At 34.8% G+C, this 21,396-nt stretch overlaps 1 protein-coding gene across 2 annotated transcripts in view; it reads left to right on the top strand.

Moving 5' to 3' along the window:
* The window catches only part of LOC105485449 (sorting nexin 7), a 108,355-nt gene extending 88,173 nt beyond the window's left edge, over positions 1-20,182 (top strand). For both annotated transcript variants that reach the window (XM_011747805.3, XM_071074422.1), the window contains one exon: positions 19,731-20,182. In XM_011747805.3, the coding sequence (XP_011746107.2) occupies positions 19,731-19,808 (78 nt within the window). In that variant the 3' untranslated portion in view covers positions 19,809-20,182. The remainder of the gene's footprint in view (positions 1-19,730) is intronic.
* The last annotated feature ends 1,214 nt before the right edge of the window (positions 20,183-21,396 follow it).

Genomic DNA, 21,396 nt, shown 5'->3' with positions numbered 1-21,396 from the left:
CAGAGATCCTTATAGCCCCATTTATTTGTTGAATTTTTTCCTGAGTGAAAAACTTGTAACAGATTTGGCACATCAGTCCAGTAAAACAAAATCAAGAAGTTGGAACCCTTAAATGGTCAAGGATTCTTAGCGAAAGATTAAGGCCTAAACAGCAACAATCCGCCACTAACTATTAACATCAGAATATCTCAGATATACAGGGAAGAGAAATGTTCCAGAGACCATTCATTTCCTGTTTAATTTCATCACATTCTAATGGAAATACTTCTTTTTTCATCAGTATTCCCAAAAGGGTCTGTTCCTAGTGTGATGGATGAAACAGGGTATATATACATTTGCCTTTGGATTTACCTGTATTAAGTTCTGGTCACAGATTGTTTAGATATTAAAACTTAAATATTAAAATGGCAGAGGGAAATTAGATTATAAATATGAGGTATGGGTCTGTATCCAACTCCAGTTATTATCATATTGTACAATAATTGTGTCATGTTATACTTAGAGGCATCTATTACATCTAAGAACATGTAATAATCAGTGTCATGTTGTACTTAGATGTATGAATTTATTGGGAGAGAGTTGATTCTCAATCCACAACGGGTGTCTCAAATGAAACTTTTACTAGGTAAAATGATGTTATTCACATTTTGTTCTATATGACCAATAATTAAGGATAAATGTGTTGAGTCTTTTTAAACAAATGAATAATAAAACAATAAAATTAAAAATCCACTTGAGCAGGATGAATGATTTCAAAGTACACTGATACTCAAATAACGAAAGAAAATGACTTCCTGCTAATGTAAAGGGATTCTAAAACAGTAAAACAGGACATGTTGGATACAGGGCGTGGATATTTCCTAACATTTTTCTTGAAGGTGCAAAAGAAAATCTGCTTTGTTGTTGTCAATGCTGATGGTGCTAATGATGAAAGCTTGAGAGCAAGTGATTCCTGGCTTATCTTATGAACTGGAAGAGCGCATTCTTCTCAAAACTTTATTTTAATATCATTGAATTCACTTGGCTGTCCAATGTCCTCTTACAATTAGACTTTGAGGGCTTATTTGGACATTTTGACAGGAAAGTGAAGCCATTTAGGAACTGCTTTGGAATAGCTCTGGACTTGGCAAGAACTATTAATATAAAAGAGAACAATTACCTTTCGGCTGGATGAGCACAAAAAATGGGGAACCGTCTACCCAGTCCAGTGAAATCACCTTTGTTACTAAGGAGGTGACAGACAGCTCTGATGTCCTTTTGGTCATTTAATGTCTTTGTTTTATTTGTCTCTAACATATCAAGGACAAGGTTGATAGTAAGAAAGGGTAGGGAATTCACAAGAGTTATGATAAGGGTAGGGTTAGTAAAAGGAGCTATGTTCCAATGTGTCTATGCAGATTCTTAATATGTGCCTGCTAAATTAACATTTCTGAGTACCTGCTATGATCCGGGCCTGCTCTGTATCTCACATGTGGCATCTCACATGACCTTCTCTGTAACTCATGGAGGTAGTGCTCTCCTCTCTCTGCAGTCTTGCTGGCCCAAGTTTCTACTAATGTTAATTTTTGCCAAATTGCAGTTTGTAGTTAAGTGAATATGATAAAGGAATATAGTTTATTCCTTTGCATAGCTTATTTTATAATATAGTTCATTCCTTTGAATAGTTTATTTTAAAATTATTAGTGGATATATGGAAATGCTTATTTTATTATCTTATTTTTCTGGTTATAATATTAATACAGGCTCACTGAAAACAAACAATTACAGCAACAAAAGCTCAGTACACAAATGTATGATGAGGATAAAGAATACCCATATAATCCTTTCTCCTAGGGAGTGGTTCATTTATATATAATTACAGAAAATAATTTGCTATTTTAAGATTAAATTATTGTTAGATTTTCTGCATGGGTCTTTGGAATGTGTCAGCATAAAAACACATATGTTTAGTTATTTAGTGTCACAATCATTAAAATGAATATATATTATTTTGAGTTCCATATTTTTCATTTATTTTACATGTTTCCACATAGTGTCATAATTTTCTTATGATACATCATACTGATGTATATTAGCTTAGATAATTAATAGTTGAACATTTGTTTTTTTTCTTCTATCATAAGTATACTATTAAAAATAATTATAAATATTAGCTTTTTGAAAACTTGGTAAGAATTTCAAGAAATAAGCAGGTCCATGATTACTGCATTTCTTATTCTATCAGTCTTATTTAGGAATGTCACTTCCCTCATGTAAACTCATTTATGTGAGATTCTGTTATTGAAGCTCTGTGCTAAACACGGGTGGTGCAGCCTGGGGAGAGATGATCCAAATTCACACTTAAGTTTTGCTGTTAGGAGGCTAAAGTTGATTGGGGAAAAATAATATATAAAAATATTTATTCATTTATTTGATTAATACAACCCTAACGTTATTTTTTTCTAATGGCGAAGTATTTAAATTAGTTTTTTTACTTGATTGTAATGGACAGACTCAATAAAAGGTTCTATACTTAGCAGATAACACAAACATATTTATATGGACATCTAGCAAGCAGAAAAACAATTATAGCAAAGGAAAATTTCTGAAAGATAAATGAGAAAAAGAAAAAAAATGATTATAAGGGTATACCATCTAGCCAGATGAACAGTACTACTAATGTTTTCTTAAAATCCCAGTCTAGTTACTTATGGCTCATTTAAAAATCACAGAAATTTTGTAAAAGTAGATCTCACAGCAGTCCTCTAAAAACTAAGTATGGGCCTGGTGCAGTGGCTCACCCCTGTAATCCCAGCACTTTGGGAGGCCGAGACGGGTGGATCACGAGGTCAGGAGATCAGATCGAGACCATGGTGAAACCCGGTGTCTACTAAAAATACAAAAAAATTAGCCAGGCGTGGCGACGGACGCCTGTACTCCCAGCTGCTCAGGAGGCTGGGGCAGGAGAATAGCATGAACCCGGGAGGCAGAGCTTGCAGTGAGCTGAGATCGCGCCACCGCACTCCAGCCTGGGCGACAGAGCGAGACTCCATCTCGAAAAATAAATAAGTAAGTAAGTAAATAAATAAATAAATAAGTATGAATAAGCGCTGAGTGTCCAGAAGGTTCTTCAAGTGTAGTTTTACTTATTTAGGGATTTATTTCTTCTTGTGTTGGGAAAATGGTGAAATAAATTCTAGTGAAATGGTTGTTTGTTTTAAACTTAATATTATACTGCATACTTTGGGACATTTTGTAGATTGTGTATATATTTACTTGAAACCATCCTGGTCCAAATAGGACAATTTCCAAGTATTCTGAGCTTAAGAGGTTAATCTATATTGATAATGATGATAAAACTGCTACCTAAGCAAGATTTGGATGGATGGCATTTAGATTCCTGTCAGAAATTTCATTCTATTCAAAGCTGAAAATCAGAAAAAGTATCGATTTGTGCTCATCTGTGAGTTGAAAGGAGCAATGAGGGGAATAGTCTCCCTAGACTTAATTCTGACTGACAAAGAACTGTTATCTTAACATGACAGTTCCATAAGGAGACAGTACTATTTTCAAAATCTGGGGGGTGAAAGCAAAGAAGGAAAACTTGGCCATTCTCAGTCATATTTCCTAGAATTTAGTAAAGTAGCTTAAAAAATTAGAGAAAAGTTAGTTATACTTTGAAAATCATACACTCTAAATGAGAATATGACTTGAGAGGAGTGGGCAATTCCTTTTTTTTTTTTTTTTTTTTTTTTTTTGAGACGGAGTCTCGCTCTGTCGCCCAGGCTGGAGTGCAGTGGCTGGATCTCAGCTCACTGCAAGCTCCGCCTCCCGGGTTTCCGCCATTCCCCTGCCTCAGCCTCCCGAGTATCTGGGACTACAGGCGCCCGCCACGTCGCCCGGCTAGTTTTTTGTATTTTTTTAGTAGAGACAGGGTTTCACCGGGTTAGCCAGGATGGTCTCGATCTCCTGACCTCGTGATCCGCCCGTCTCGGCCTCCCAAAGTGCTGGGATTACAGGCTTGAGCCACCGCGCCCGGCCGAGTGGGCAATTCTTAAAAGTGAAAAGAATGAAGCAGGTAAAGAACCTGACACAATCGTACCTGTGGACCATGGACCATGGAAACAAAGATGATAGAGGAGGATACAGTCAAGGAAGAATACAGAAAAACACAGGCAATATCAGTGAAAGCATATGTCGGGAAACAGAGTTTTTGGGGGGAAAAATGTGAAGAGCTTCCAAACAGCACCAGAGTCAAATGAGAGTAGGTATGAGGAGCCTCTTTGGAAGCAAGAAAATTAGGAATTCATGTGTTATCAAGAAATTAATAAAAATGAATTCCTAGTGGAAACTGTGTAATGGGAATGAAGAAAACAGAACTACCTCATTTCTATTTCACTGCTGTTTTATCCATGAAGGAGAATGAAAGTATAAGATGAAAAGGTTAGGCAAATACAAATGAAAGTTAACTAAAATCCAGTACATTTGAAGACGTAATAAAACAAAAACTATCCATTGCTACAAAGAGATGGCTGGGTATCTTCTGTTTTTCAGTGAGTGGTGCAAAAGCCCGCCCTTTACCAACCTGAAAGCAGTGCTTACAAAGCCCCAGTTGAAGCTCTTAATTCTAAATTTACTCATAGAAGGAAGACTGACAGACCGTCACTTACTCAGAAGAAATGCAGGCCATGTTACTTTCCTAGGTGAATCCCAGAGAAGGTTTTCAGCAATACTGGAACAATGTTTCCAAAGTAGTTAACCTCCTTTGTAACTTCAGATACACACCAGGCACAGTCAATACTTGCTCAACCCTTTGTCAATAGCCTGTCTTAGAGAGAGAAGAGTGGATATGGTAGGGGAGTTACCCACATAGAGTTGTTCAGCATAGTTTTTAGCCTAAGAAATGGCAGGTAGTGTTTGAGTTTTCTTTAAAATTGTTGGAACAGAGGTGTAATAGATGGTCTGTATTGAATCATTTTTTTTTTTTATGTTGGCCATAAAAAAGACTCCTGGGCTGAATCTCTGTCAAGAGGCACCTTCTTTAAAGTTAAATGCTCTTTCCTTATTATGAAAACAAAGAAGCTGACTAGAGCTGGAATAATCCAGAGTTATCCAGGACAGGGAATTTTGAACCCATAACAAGGTGCATTTCTTTTTACAATCATGCCTCCTAATAGTTACTAAAGCCTGACCTAAACCCTAGACCTCAGAAGACAGATGCCCTGGTGCTAAAATAGGCCTTCAGAAAAGAGCATTCTATGTCTTTGGAACTATGTGAAGAATATCTCAGAACTACATTATACACCCTAAAATTGAATAGATTCCAGTTACATGTAGGCTATATTTCTGGCAAAGCAAACACACCAGCTTGAGAGGATAAGAAGCTTAGAAGTTTACTCAGTCTAGCCATTTTTATACCAGTTAACTTTTCCAATTCGTTACATCCTTGTACCTACATTATCTGCTGTCTTATTCATTGGGAAGTACTCACTGGAAGCCTGAATGCATTAAGAAATTCAGGTTACATCATGCTACTTTTCTATGGATCATCTAATTTATTTAGGGATGATCATCAAAAGGAAAACAGCAACTTTTCATCTTCTTAATGCCATTAAATGGCAATACATTGAATAGAGTGTTCTCCTTGTGTTTCAAGAGACCAACATTGTTATTGATTATTAACCTTGTCCTTTTTACCAACTATATCACTTTTTTGTTGAGCAATCAGTTCTTATTTCAAATAGAATCTAAAGAAACATAGAAATGGTCAGAGCAAAAGATACAGAGATGGAATAGTCTTCTGTGATTCTAGAACATCTTTGGAGGCAAGCCACCATTAGACTCCAAGAAACTGCCTTCTCAGTTTGACACATTATTACCAGGAAATTTGGATAAGTGAAGAAGCAAGAATTGTAAGCTGAGCTCAGGGAAACCTACATTTAAGATATTTCACAAATAACTTTTTAAAAGTTGACTATTATAAATATCAGAGGAAGTCTCTGGGCATAGTTCTTTGAGTCTCTAATTATTGTATATTTGTGGTATACATTATCCCACAATCCTTTACTTCCACTTCTTGAGGATGGCAAGTTGATAGCCAGATTACTCCCATTTAGCTTATACTGTTTCGTTTTGTTGGAGAAGGTTGGCAACGCATCTTAGCATGTTTATGTTTCTAAGAAATTCTTAGGAAAGAAACCTATTCACCTTTCTTTATCCTCTCACATACCGAATTTGTTTGCTCACAGAAACCATTTATGGAGTAAATGTCTGAAATGTTCTCTAGAAAACAGAGGGAAAACAACAGATGATAGAGATATAAGATTTCTAATGCTCATTAGAGTGTTCATTTTAACACCACTTGAACGAGCTTAGGTAACCATGAGGTCTTGACAGAGTAGATTTTAATTCAACATGGCTTAAAACACTGCTCTATTATAGCCTACTGCCTTTGAACTTATGTTTGCATAATTTGATGCAACTTTTCACTGATGTATAGATGAATATTCCCCTACCATAGCAAATAAGAAGGTAAGTATTATCTTCTATGTTGTTGATAAGGTCCTGCTTTCACATTCCAAGAGGTAAATCTAAAATCTAACTAGTTTCTGTCTGCAGGAATCTTTATATTTAAGCCAAAGTTATTTTCCATAAGTTAGTCGTTAGCATGGAGAATGATAATATGCTTTTTAGAAGTCAATTTATTTAATTTTCTGGGTATTTGTTTTGGTGACCTCTTAATTAATTTTGAAAAAATCTTAATTTTTTTCAAAATTTAAGTTTTATGAGAGTCATATTAAGGTCCTATTGTATTAGAAGATATTTCTGACTTAAAAAAAAAGAACAAAGTAATTATTAAGTAGTTAAGCAGGCTTATTTAGTACTAAAGAAGTTCTCAGAGTACTTTATGTGCTTATATGGTTGTGAATCTGAAGACATAATACTTTTCTTGACTAGATCAGTGTTTCTTCTTGCAGGATGAGTGTTCTACCGAACATAGTTTAGGAAATCTTGGGTAATAGTGTTGATCTCTAATGCTACTTTAAGTGTGGACTGATATTCATTCCATAAGTTATTACAGATTCAATTTAGAAGTTGCAAGTAATCAGTTGGAATCTTTGATAGCGATTCCACATTGCCAAGACATCCAAGTGGGTGATTAGGAAGTTTGACTTGTTGAATTCTATGGAACAATTCAAGTATTGTCCAGCCTTTGTGGTGATTTGCATGTGGCATGAATTACAGACTAGTCATGGCCAGTAAGACCACAATGGTCCTTAGAAGACTGAAAGAAGAAAAAACAAAACCATTGTTCTTCACCACGGATAGTTTAAGAAGCATTGCTCTGAAGTGCCTTCTGGTTTTTACAAGTCTGTTGATCTCTTATACTTAATATAGATAGTGTCCTTTCTCATTTAAAAGTTTATAATCGATTTAATATTCAAGCATCATATAAAGCATATAAAATACAGTCAGTGGTAGAATTAAGTTTAAATGCAGCAGAATTTTATTTTTATTTATTTCTAAGGAAACTTTAGAATCAACTAGTTGTCATTTTCAGAATTCTTAACTATTATGTACTTATTTTGTTGTTTGATTAAGTGTGATTTCTGCTCTGAATTAAATTTTCAAAATCCATAGCTATAGCTCATGTTTCCATCTAGTTGTGAACCTTTTATTATGTGTCATATAAGTCTTAAATATTTTTGTTGTTTTATAGGTTTTTACTTTTTTTTTTTTTCTTTTTTTTTTTTTTTTGAGATGGAGTCTTGCTCTGTCACCCAGGCTGGAGTGCAGTGCTCCAATCTCAGCTCACTGCAACCTCTGCCTCCCAGGTTCAAGCGATTCTCCTGCCTCAGCCTCCCAACTATCCAGGTAGCTGGGATTACAGGCACCTGCCATCATGCCTGGCTAATTTTTTATATTTTTAGTAGAGACGAGGTTTCACCATGTTGGCCAGGCTGGTCTCAAACTCCTGACCTCAAGTGATCTGCCTGCCTTGGCCTCCCAGAGTTCTGGGATTATAGGTGTGAACCACCGCACCCAGCCAGCTTTCTGCGGTTTTCAAAACTTCGATTGAAAATATTCTCATCAGTCCCCTATATTCTGTAATGTAATTTGTTCTCAATTATCTATGCAAATAAAGTGACCTTAGGTGTGAAATAGACAGTTATATCATGCCATAGTCTGTGCTGCTTCCCATCCTTTGGGCTACATAAGTTTTTATGTAGTTAATCAGGGATTTGCATGGAAGGAGATTGCACATAATAATGAAATAATTTCTAAAAATGTCTACTTTCTGAATCAAGGACATTCTGCTTATTGTGCTTTGTAAATGACAGACTACATACTATGGGCCAATATAATAGTTTCTGTATAGAAAAGGAAAAAATGATTTAAACACACACACACGCACACACACAGCATTTTATCACAAATAAGAAAGGTGGGTCTTCTAATGGAAAAAATTAAAGTTGGATACCATGATGCCTGCATTAGCTAATTATAAAGTCCTAATCATGTCCTCTCTATATACCCAGTTTGCTAAACTGCCAAATAGAGGTATTCCTCCCTTCCCCCACCCCATATCCCTTTCACATACATCCCTCACAAGTCTTTAGGAGAATAAAACTGGAACACATATGTAACACACTATAAAATAATGTGCTTAAGCATCATAGTTGCACCTTAATTTTCTAATAATCCAAAGGTAAATGTGCTCATCTGTATAGTTTGTTGTACTTTCAACGTATGCTTACACAAAAACAGATAAGCTTAATGTCTGAAGTGTCTCGCATTAAACTGGATAGACTTCATGTAATTGGCTTAGTTTTAAGTAAACAACAATGATGTTGTGGTGTAGCAAAAGTAGGAGTTTATAAGGATATGAATTTAAATTTTGGCTCTTATGTTAATTTCTCCTATAAAGATTTCCAATATGTTAGACCTTTCAGAGCCCCAATTTCCTCATGTATAAAAATGAGAGAAATGGATTAAATTTTATCTAGGGCTCCATCTGGCTTTATCAGATCTTGAGTTAGACATCTACAGAATAATGCTACAGAATAATAAAAAAATGGACCACAAGATGGCGTTTGTAGCTAATGAGTCCTTTTGCATTAACTGTGTTGCAGTCATTTAAATATTTGCAATAATTACAAGTGCACACTTATCACTTACATTCTTGAGAGATATGTAAAAGTAATTTTTAGAAAAATAATCTGCAAATCCTGTTATTTTTAAGTTATTGGTATTTCTAAAATTATAAATTGGCAAATGATTCTCAGAAGCTGAATTTAGACTTTTCCAAAAATGAAATTTAATGAATAATTTGAGCTATTGCAAAATAATAAAAGTTGCTTTTCTCTGGTAGTATCAACTCTAATTTCCAGATTGATTACATATCAGAATTTGAAAATATGTACCTCCTGAAAGTTTTCATTAGTGTTTCAATTTCAGGTTTAGGAGATTAAAACACAGTTACTAAAATGTTACACACCCTATTGCTGTCATTGTAGGCATAACCTAATGATTTTTATAGATGATAAATAATTTCATGATGCTATTGACCTAGTAGAGAAATGATTGCCAATTTGAGCTTCAATGTTTTCTCAAATGTAGGTGATATCAGCTGTGTCCAGGATCATTTGAGACGACGTTAAAATACTTAGAAGAAACTCAGTCATATTTCCAGTTGGTAGCTTATTGAGAAAGATCTAATTATTATGGTACTCTCTCTAAAAGGTGCTTTTTGATTAAAGGTGAAAAGTTTACGCACAACAGCTTTATGTGGCTTAATATGGGAATTTCCCGTTTTAAAATAAATATATGGGAAGGTGTGACTTTTACATATTCTCTAATAATAAGTATCATTATTATTAGGTAAATGTCTAGTTATTTTACTTTATTACCACAGAAATACATAATTATATTTTATTTTGACTTATGTAATAATTTGGATGAAAAATTTTCTAGTTAGCTGTTTCTATCAACAGTGTGGTGTCATTACCTATGGAGATATCAGCTGTTACATAGGCATCACATGGTGGCTAAGGGCATGGGCTTTGGACAAATGACTTCTGACTTTTAGCTGAGTGACCTTAAGGACTTTTTTTTTATTGTAGTGAGCCTCAGTATCCTCATCGATGAAGTGCTGACAATGCCATAGATTTGTTTGGGTGTTAAAATATAAATGTACGTGCATATACATATATGTATGGATGGAAATGAATACGTAAAGATGAAAGAGAAGTCTTGGAAGCAAAGGTTAACATTCCCAGTGAGTCACTAAAAATTGTTTATAAGATTTTATGCTCATCAGGTATTTCCAGGAGTCTTAACCAGCATATGCCTTAAGCCACTAATTTTACTTGAGCCCAAAATTGCCACCATAGAAAACAGGTTTTAAAGCTGCTAAACGAATGAATGGATGAATGAATGAAAGAAAAGCAGTTAACTCAGTGTCTAATAAGGATTCAGTAAATGTTGGCTACTAGTAGTACAAGCAGCTGTAGTGGTACTGAAAATATTTCTCATATGTTTATGAATCTTATCTTTGGAAATTATAATGACAATTATCTTATAAATACCAAATGCAAGGAGGAGAAGTAAAATTTTATGTTTGCTGTATTCCACACTGGGTCAAGCAAAGCAGAGCAAGGCATATTTACAAACTATATATGATTTCATTTGCCAACTTCTTGTCAGCCATGGTTAGCCTCTGGAAATCTTCAATTTTAGTTCTGGGATGAAACTTAACGGACACACATAGTTCAAACCCTTACTATGAATAGGTAAACAGGCCCAGAGCAATAAAGAAATTTGCCTGAAATCACACTGTAGAACAGAACATCTTCATATCCCACAAGCTTGAGAAAATAGTGATTCTCAAATGTGGAAGCTTCCACTGAAAGCTGTATCTTATCTATAGAAATACCATTATTGTCACCATTTACTCTTTAGAAAACTTGATCACATCTGCCTGTGGGATTACTACCCGCTTATGAGAACTGAAGAGACATTTACCTCTTCTAATGCAAAATGTCACCACCTTTAGTGAAGTATCAAGAGATTTATTTTCAAAACTGAAAGTTAGTTTTGGAATTAAAACTTAATTTTCTACGTATTCTATCTGTGTGTACTGCATTTGAGGAGGTTGTCAGCCTGTGTGTAGAAACAGAAAGGCTTCGTTTACCTGTTGGGTCTGTTTTCCCCACCTCTGGCTCACCTTCCTGTGGTGGTTCTCTTTGTCTGAGTTCCCTCCTCAAAGAGAAATTGCACTTGCCTTTGGCCACAACTGCAGCCACCTGGGGGAAACGTGTACGGGATTCTCAATTAACGAGGATTTGTGATAAGCTTTTTTTCCGGTCAATCCACATCTTGGCTCGTTGCATGTAGAGCATATTTATCAGCTTATTTTTTTCTGCAGTGAGAAGGAGCTGTTCACCATGGTTTCCTATAGAGCACTGGAAAAAAACACAGTACTGCACTATGAGAGTCATTTTTCTTAACTGTAAAATGAAATTACCTGATTTCATCAGAAGATTATTGCATGAAATAAAACAGTATGTATGGAAAATGATGACATCTTATTCAAATGGAAGTGGAACTCCTGTTGTTGTTGGTTCTCCCATGATAGTATGAGAATCCAAAGCTAGAATGAGCTAACCAGAACTATTAAATGTCAGGCCAGCAGTGTTGCTGGATATTTTTTTTATTACTACTCTGGTTTTGACAGATACTTTCTTCACTCACTGTAATGATTTAAAAGTGGAAAAAATTGTTTGATGACAATGCAAAGCCAAATAAATAGAAACATCTTTTAAAAATATTAACTTATAAGCAAATCTCACACTAGGTTTTGAGATTCTTTTTGGTTGTATTAACGATTCTTTATATCTTCCAATTGTAATCCTGAGCACAGTAAATATTCACTGTAATAAATTACTTAACTATATGGTATAAACAATATATGTCTTGAGTTTTTCCTTAGGTTTCATACTCAAGGGCAAAGAAATTTAAGGAGCCTTAGATATCATCTTTTTGTTGTTTATAAAGATTTGTGTACATTAATTTGATATATGTGCAGGATATCAGGTAACACGGGTGAATATTAAACATTGGTGGAAACAGGCAATTACATTTATTTAATTAAAAACCTGCTATCAAGAATCCCAAAGTTATCTGGTAGCGTCAGGAACTGCATAGTTCAAGGTCAGATCTCAGCTTTGCAGGCCCAGAAGAAAACCATATTGGTCAGCAACATAAGTGGGGTTCAGGCTTTTAGGGCAAAACTTAATATTTACATGTTTGGAGAGCAATAGAAACCAAAGTATCAGTTGGTTAGTGTTCAAATAGAAAAGTGCAGTTTTCTGATGGCCAGCATCTTAGCATCAGTTGTTCAATATATTCCTTCTCTATAGCGTCGTCTGCATTTACTGAGCACTTACCATATTCCTGACATGTATTAATTCAGTCTTCTTCAAAGAATAGATACGTTCCTAGAAATATATACAGAATTTCCAAGATACATGAAGGGAATTAATTTCCATACACTCACCTTTTGTAAATACTCTTTCCTAAAATGTGATCAGCCTGATGCCCCAGCAATCGGGGTTTCTTACCTATTTCTCCTTCCAAAATCATCCTTCTACTATGTGAAAGAAAGGCATCTCATTCTCATGACCCAGTGACTTATTAAATGTACCCTGGTGATGGTTCAGGAGATTGACTATCCATTTGTTGATGGAAAAATACTGGCATACAATTGATGAGATTTATAATGTAAACACACTTAGACCATTTGAGCCTCAGCTTTCTCACCTGTCAAATAGGATTCACAGTAGTCATTGTGAGGCTTAAAGAAGGTGATATATAAAGCAATCATTATAATGCCTAACCAAATATTCATATCAGTATATGACAGTTGTTAATGTTATTTCTGTTGCTATCCTATGTCAATTTTTCTATAATATTCTGTATTTCAAAACACATACTTTTTCTGCTTCTGGTATGGAAGATAAGGAAATCATGAAATAGCTAATTTGTCTGTCTTATCATGTTTTACTATCCCTTTTAGTACTTACTTTAGAAATGAAAATATTAGCTCACATCACTAATTAGCATGGACAACTGCTGAATATCTTAGACCTTTATTAAACTAGCATAGTTAATGCAGAATATGAAAATGATAGGAGTTTGTTCACTTGAGGACTAACACCATCTTTGGTGCAATTTGAATCACTTATTAGACAAGAATTCTAAATAGAGCAGGCTGCTTAGAATTTCATTTTGAATTTTACCTGGATAATGTTCAGAAGTTTATTTAAATGATAGTTTTGCAGTTATTAAAAATACCTAATATCTTCTGAAAGTAGTAATTGCTTTGGGGCTGCCCTGCAGGGGTACCAGATACAAGATTGTGTATGGGTTTGCAGAGAGCAAACCAGAGAGCTCTAGCAGAAAGATGGTTTGCAAAGGAAACTGAGGGCTTTTCTCTAAATGTAAAGTGTGGTGCTGTTCCCATCAGCCCTCTCCACCCAGTTAATAGTTTTCTGTTTCGTAAACATTGTGGGTAGATTTTTTAAAGATATACTTCGGAATTTTTGTATTTCCTTCTTTTTTAAACTTGACATTTGGTGAAAGAGATTTGTGAGTGGTTTATGAAACTCAGTTTTTTTTTTTTTTGCTATTGAAAAGCAATAAAATACTGATAATAGCTAATATTTATTGCATATCTGCATATGATGTTTATTGTAGCTTTTTGGAGGTGTTGTTCCTCAGGTTGTGGAACTTCTCCTTTATTCCTAATTTGCTGAGAATTTTTTTTTTTAATAAGGAATGGACATTAGAATTTGATAAATGTTTTCTCTCTATTGAGATAATGTTGCATTTAATATTATCATTTGATAAATAATTGGATGTTAATCCAATCTTGCATTCGTGGAATAAACTCCATTTGGTTATGATGCATAATTGTTTATAGAAATTACTATATTTGATTTACCAAAATTTTATTTAGAATTTTCATATCTATGTTTAGGAGGAATAATAGTCTGTAGTTTTCTTTTCTTGGAATATCTTTGGCTCTGGTATTTTGGACAGCATCCCCATGTCTTCAATTTTCTGGAAGACATTATATGGAATTAGTATGATTTCTTCCTTAAATGTTTGCTGTAATTCACCAGTGAAGAATTCTGGGCCTGGAAATTTGTGTATGTGTATGAAGATATTTAACTACAAATTCAGATTCATTTGGGTTATTGGTTTCTTCTATGGTGAATTTTGGTAATTTGTGTCTTTCAAGGAATTGTCAAATGTAGAGGCATAAAGATCTTCATAATTTTCTTTTTTCCTTTAGTAGAGTCTGAACTAACATTAAACCTCTCATTCCTGACCCTTGGCAGCATGGCTAAAAGTTTAATTTTCTCAAAGATCTAATGTCAGTTTCATTGATTTTTCTTGATTGTTTTTCTTTTTTCTTTCATCGAGTCCCACTTTGCTCTTTTCTGTTTTGTTTTTGTTTTTTTTTTTCTTCTGCATTTAATTGTTCTTTTTTTGGTTTTCAAGGTAGAGACTAAAGTCATTGATTTGAAATCTTTCCTCCTTTCATATGTAGGCATTTAGTGCTAAAAAATCTCTATGTTCTACTTTAATGGCATACCAAAATTGTTGCTGTGTCGTGTTTTCATATTCAGTTCAAAACTCTTTCTAATTTCTCCTTTGATTTGTCCTTTGACACTGGAGGCTTTTTATAATTGTCCTGTTTAGATTTCAAATATTCGGTGATTTTAAAGATATCTTTCTGTTACTGATTTCTAGTTTAATTCCATTATGTTCAAATAACATACTTTATATGACTTGAATCTTTTAAAATTTATCAAGACTTCTTGTATGGCCAGAATGTGATCTATATTGGTAAATGTTTTATGGGCACGTGAAAGAAAATATGTATTCTGCTTTTGTCCTGTAGATCTCAATTAGGTCAACTTGATTGATAGTGTGGTTCAGATCTTCTATATGAGTGCTGATTTTCTATCCACACATTCTGTCAGTTCTTGAGAGGGGTATCAAAATCAATTATGCTTGTAGATTTGTCTTTCTCCTTGTATTTCTCTCAGTTTTTATGAAACTCTTTTATGTGTGTAAACATTTTAAATTATGTCCTCTAGATGTGTTGGCCCTTTTATCATTATGAAATGATCATCTTTATCTCTGATAATGATCTTTGCTCTGAAATCTACATTTCTGATACTAGTGTAGCCATGCTAGCTTTTCTTTTGACATGTGTTACAATAAAACATATATATATATATAATTTTTTTTAATTAAAAAAAATAAACCCAGGATCTCACTGTGTTGCCCAGGCTTATCTCAAACTCCTGGGCTCAAGCGATCCTCCCACCTCAACCACCCAAACTGCTGGGATTACAGGCATGAACCACCGTGCCTGGCCATATAGATATTTTTTAATCCTTTTAATTTTAACTATATTTGTCCTTATATTTAAAATATTTATAAGAAATTTAAACAAAGTATAGGTAGGTCTTTTTTTTAATTCGGTTGGCAATCTGCATCTTTTAATGGTGTGTTTAGCATATAGACATTTGAGTAGATTATTGGTATATTTGAGTCTTTTATCTTGCTGTTTTTTATTTGTCCTGTCTGTACATTGTTCCCATTTTCTTCTTTTGCCTTCTTTTGAATTGATAGACAATTTTACATGATTTCATTTTACATCTCTTTGTGGTGTATTAGATATAACTCTTTTGTATTAGGTATAACTCTTTTATTATTTTAGTGGTTATTTTTAGGTTACTGTATGTATCTTAAATTTGTCATAGTCTACCTTCAGGTAGTATTATATTGCCTATATAAGAACCTACAAATGTGTTTTTTCATTCCCTTCCACCTGACCTTTATGCTGTTTTTGTCATGCATTTTACCTCTACATGTATTACAAGCCCTGTAAGATTTTCCTTTTTTTAATTCATATATTTTAATACGTTTAAATAATAAAGTATATATCATATGTACTCATGTAGTTACTATGTCATTTATTTATAGATCCATATTTCTATCTGGTCTCTTTTTTTTCTGCCAAATAAGCTTTTTTTTTTTTTTTTTTTTTTTTTAACATTTTTTATAGTGTGTTCTGACAGTGATAAATTTTGCAGATAATGAATTAAGTGATTTTGCAGTCTGCTTGATGGGATCTTGTACTATTGTAGGCCCTATGAGAATGCTGGATACTGTTTAATCCTTCCCGATGGCTTTTTTACCCTGTGTCTCGTAGTCTTCTCATGTGCATGTGCCAATCAGTATTCTGCTTGGTATGGTGCATCCTCCGCACATCTCCAGAGGTTTGTCTCTATACACCACTCTCTTCTCTGTTACTCTGGTCTATGAACTCTAGCTGCATTTTCTCTAACTCTTAGCTCTATCCTTTTAACTCAGTGAGTCAGCCAGGTAATGTCTCCCTTCACCATGGCCTGGAAATTCTGTTAAGGCAACAAGCTGGTATATTAGAGGGATGCTAATATAGTTTAGATATTCATCCCCGCCCAAATCTCATGTTGAAATGTCATCCGTAGTGTTGGAGTTGGGGCTGGTGGAAGGTGTTTGGATCATAGTGTTGGATCCCTTATGTATGGCTTGGGCCATCCCTTTGGTGATAAGGGAGCCCTTGCTCTGAGTTCACATGAGATCTGGTTGTTTAAAAGTGTCTAGCACTGCCCCCACCACTCCTGCATTCGCCATGTGGCATGCCTGCTCCCACCTCACCTTCCGCCATGATTGTGAACTTCCTGAGGCCTCCCCAGAATCTGAGCAGATGCTGGCACCAGCTTCCCATACAGCCTGCAGAACCGTGAGGCAATTAAACCTCTTTTCTTTATAAATTACCCAGTCTCGGGTATTTATTTATAGCAATGCAAGAACAGCCCAATACAAATGCCATAACAAAATTCCGAAGACTAGATGGCTTAAACAACAGAAATTTGTTTCCTCACAATTCTAGAGGCTAGAAGTCTAAGATGAAGGTGTCAGCAGGCTGCTTTCTTCTAAGGTCCCTCTCCTTGGCTTACAGATGCCCACCTTCCTGCTGTGTCCTCAGATGATTCTTCCTCCTTGCTCACATTTCTGGTTTCCTCTCTGTGTCCAGATTTCCTCTTCTTATAAGGACACCAGTCATATTGGATTAGGGCTCACCCATATGACCTTATTTTACCTTAATGACCTCTTTAAAGGCCTCATCTCCAGATATAGTCACTTTCTTAGGTACTAGAATTAGGGCTTCAGTCCATAACACTGGGGTAATCATGGAGCTTACTCTGGTTTTGTTTGTTTGTTTGTTTGTTTTTCTCCTCAGGGGCCACTATCCTTTGTTGCCTGATTTCCAGGGTGTTGAAAACCATTGCTTTATATATATAGTATCTACTGGGTTGATTGATTTAGGCAAAAGAGCCTTTCCAGTCCCTGTTACACCCTCTGGGTCAGCAACAGAAGTCCTGAACCTGAGTTCTTGATCACTACTCTATACTTCCTCACACTGACCTTTCACAAACATGCTGAGATTTATGGGGTCTACCTTTTGCTCATCTTTTAGTCTGCATTCAGTGATTACTTCCACTAGGAAACATTAGGACACTCCAATCTTAGATCCTATTACTGTTACTCCCATCATGTCCTGTAACATCACAGATCCTATAGTTGATTATATTTGCTTACTTGGGTTTCATGCTAAATCCTAATTTCTATTGGTTTGTGAGCTGTGCGCTAGTACCGTCACAGTGCCTGGCATATAGTAAGAACTCCAAAATATTTGTTGAGTGAAGAGATTTTTGTATGTCTACCCTCCATGCCCCCCAAATCATGTGTAGTTTAGACAATTATAAATTACTTACAGTCCAAAATTTGAAAAATATACTAAATGTGAAGTAATTTATGCCTTTTCATTAGTATAAGCATTTAGATATACTTAAAGATATCTAAGATATTCTCCTGTACCGTCTAAGAGGAGGCCACTCTTACTAGGTGTCTCCTGTAGTAACTACCTGACCCTGATTCCTCTACTCCCCTCCCCTTCCCTCCTCTTCCTATTTTATTTTGTCATTTCTCCATCCCTAGGAGAGAGGCTATTATTATTATATATCTGAGGAACTAGAATATCGTAAAGTTAGTAACTTACCGGAGGATAAAAGCAAATCCCAGAATCGATTCATTACAGTTACTGTGCTTCTTGGATTGTACTTGACTTTCAGTACCTTCTAAAGCTACTTAAAGAAAAAGTATCCCTTAAAGTCTTGATAAACTTGATTATTCTAATGAGGCCTACATTACCCCAAGTTTGGCCTTCAAAATATATTACAAAATAAATACCCACTATTTAACCCAGTAATTTATTGGGTAAATTTTACCCAGTGCCTTTTTTATTTGACAATTAGGTCATTCAATGTTTTACTGTTCTCCTGTAATTATACAAATCTTTTAGCTTATTATTAGCTTCCTAAGTTATTGGAGCCTATCTCAGAGTTAAATCACAGTATGTAATCTTTATGAAAATCTGAATTGACATAGTATTTCCCATATTCTAAATCTTCAGTTTGAAAAAAATGTGTTTGTGCATACGCACACACATACACATACACATACATAATTATATGAATACATACTTTTTGAAATGCAACACACTTATAATTTGAGAGCTTTAAATGTTTGAGTTTTTACAGTGTTTGAAAAATCTCTAGTCTGTTATTAGCACTGGTTGTCCGATATGGACACATTAAAGCTGTGAAAGGATTAGAGGCAGAAGAAGTGACATGGAGGTAGTTGAGCCAGGTGGACCAGCGTTACTCAGTCCAACTTTGGAGTGTATTATGTAGAAACATACATGTCTATGGCCGTCTATCCACGTTTGAAAAAAAAAAAACATAATTGCTTTCCAAATTCATTATAGCTCAGGCTGAATATACATTAGAGTAGGTATGATTTAGAAGAATCCTAAGTGCGTTCAGACTGTTAACATTATGCTGTAGATAAACTTCATACAGATACTTGAGACTGGTCTATTAGGAAGGTCATCCTCAGGCAAAATCAAATAGGCCACATTTATGTTTATGTGTTCTGAATGCCTTCAGACCCTTACAATCCTGTGTCATTTCCTGTGGCACATTAATAACTTAAGTCTTTCCACCCATTCCCGACAGACCATCCTAACAGTTGCTAACTTTTTGAGCATTCACTTTATGTTATGCATTCTGCGTAGAGATTTATACAGATTATATAAATTTAATTCTCACAGTTGTGCTAGTGGTAAGTACTATCATTAACCTAATTTGTAGCTGAAGAAACTAATAAAGGTTAATCAACTTTCTCAAATTCACACTTGATGTAATGGGATTCAAATCAGACTGAAGTGTGTTTGTATCATCACTCCTCCTCAGCTCCAAGTGGCTCCATCTTTTTCTCTATAACGTGGAGCTCTTATTTTTCTCTTGATATGGGGTAATAGTAGACTATTTCAGCAAACTAATCCTTGCTAATCTTTTTAACCTTTAATATGTTTTCCCCTTCGCAGTAGCATCCCTCATTAAGAATTAAAATATGTAGAAAATGACAAGGATTCTGACAAGATGATAGGAGAGAAGAATAGAACAGATTGCAATAGGAACAGATGTGTTAGAATTTATTAATCCTTTAATGCTGAAAGTAAACCGTTATTGATTGCCTCATGGTGTGTTTCCATTATTCAGTGCCTTGCTACGTGGGAATCATTCCTTACATCACAGACCAACCTCCACTTGGAAGAAACCTCTGAAGATAAACCTTAATCCCATTGAGGACTTCTGTTTGATCTTTGGGAGACAGCATTTATTAACCAAAGTTATTCTTTCTGGATCTGCCATGTCCCTTATAAAGTGGATGAAAAATGTTTTGTACTATCTGGAAAACCAACAACTTGAAACCTCAGGTATTCCAGGTCACTGACATGAATTTGAAAATATATCTATCTGTATGGATATATATCTATATGTATATAGATATAGAAATACAGCGAGAGATCTGGCTTGGTTTTAATTATGTTCTTAAATTTGTGTGCCAATAATTGCATATAGATTTTTTTTCTTAAATATTTGACTGTGGAACATGCCATTTTAAATATGTTGTAAGGACTGTTTTAATAAAAAGTTTAGTATGAAGTGGCTGGCTGCAGTGTATTCCTTGCCTCCTAGTAACTCAAGCCTCTTAAACATTCTAAATTGAGTTCAGCATGTGTTAACAAGTATACTGTGCATTCAATTTTATTTCATTATCATTTCCTCTGAATACTATTCAGTTTAATATTAGGAATTCAAAGTAACAACCAAAAATTATTTGACATTATTAAAATAGATGATAACTGTTCAAAAATTGATTTTTTATAAGTTAAGTAATTGTTTTCCACAATTAAAAAGTTTCCAAGATTTAAATTATTATTTGAGTTATTAGTTAGAAATCCTTATATAATTATATTCCCACTAGTAGATATATTTGGGCTTTGTAAAATTTTTGCATATTCTTTCAACTCATACCTAGCTTTTATTTGTTAAGATGTACAGTGTTTATCAAGTTTATTTCCCCATTCATTCATTGTCTATCCCATGCAAGGCACAGATGTAGGTGCTTATGTTCTGTAGTGATGAAAAAGATACTTTCAGAGCTTATATTCTAGTAATACTGATCATACAGATTTTTTTCTATTAATTTTATAACCATATAAAAAAAGCTAAATGTGTTGATTATTTAATTTTCGCTGATTTTTGGAAGTAGATATTTCTCAGGACTGTGAAATTTGAGGTATTTGGTCATGCATGCTGTCTTACACATACGACTTTATATTTTGGGTATTGTCAATTAAGTGTCACAAAACTAGACATTTAAATTGTTTTAACTAAAACAAGAGATTCACTTATACACACACAGCTATAAATATAAAACTAAACATTTTTCTTAAATATTGGCAAATAAAATTTTATAACCATCTGTAATAAAAAGTCTTGCTCCATATTTTGACATTTGGCTGCTGATAGTTTGTAGGTCCCACCTCTCTCTCTTCCTCTTCTGCCCCACATCTCCTGGACAAGCTGCTTTGAAAGCCCAAGTGCTCCCTCCTTTGGCACTGACTGGAATAAAGTTCAAACACAAGCCTCTCCCTACAGATGGGAATCTACCTGCTAACTACCATAAAAACCTTAGCTGGTCTCCTTTTCCAGTTGCCTCAAACCATTTTTGAATCAGTCCGAGAGGCCAGCCTTGCTCTCCCCGGAAAGCCTCATGATGTAAGTGATAAACCTTTTCATATCCTCTTGGTGTGTTTGTGGCATCATGAGTCTTGACATCCAAAACAAATTTTAGGTGAGAGTCCTTCCTGTTTATCAA

Source organism: Macaca nemestrina, chromosome 1 (assembly GCF_043159975.1).
Source record: "Macaca nemestrina isolate mMacNem1 chromosome 1, mMacNem.hap1, whole genome shotgun sequence".
NCBI lineage: Eukaryota > Metazoa > Chordata > Mammalia > Primates > Cercopithecidae > Macaca > Macaca nemestrina.
Note: the sequence above shows the minus strand (reverse complement) of the source record. Positions and strands in the feature narration are given on the sequence as shown.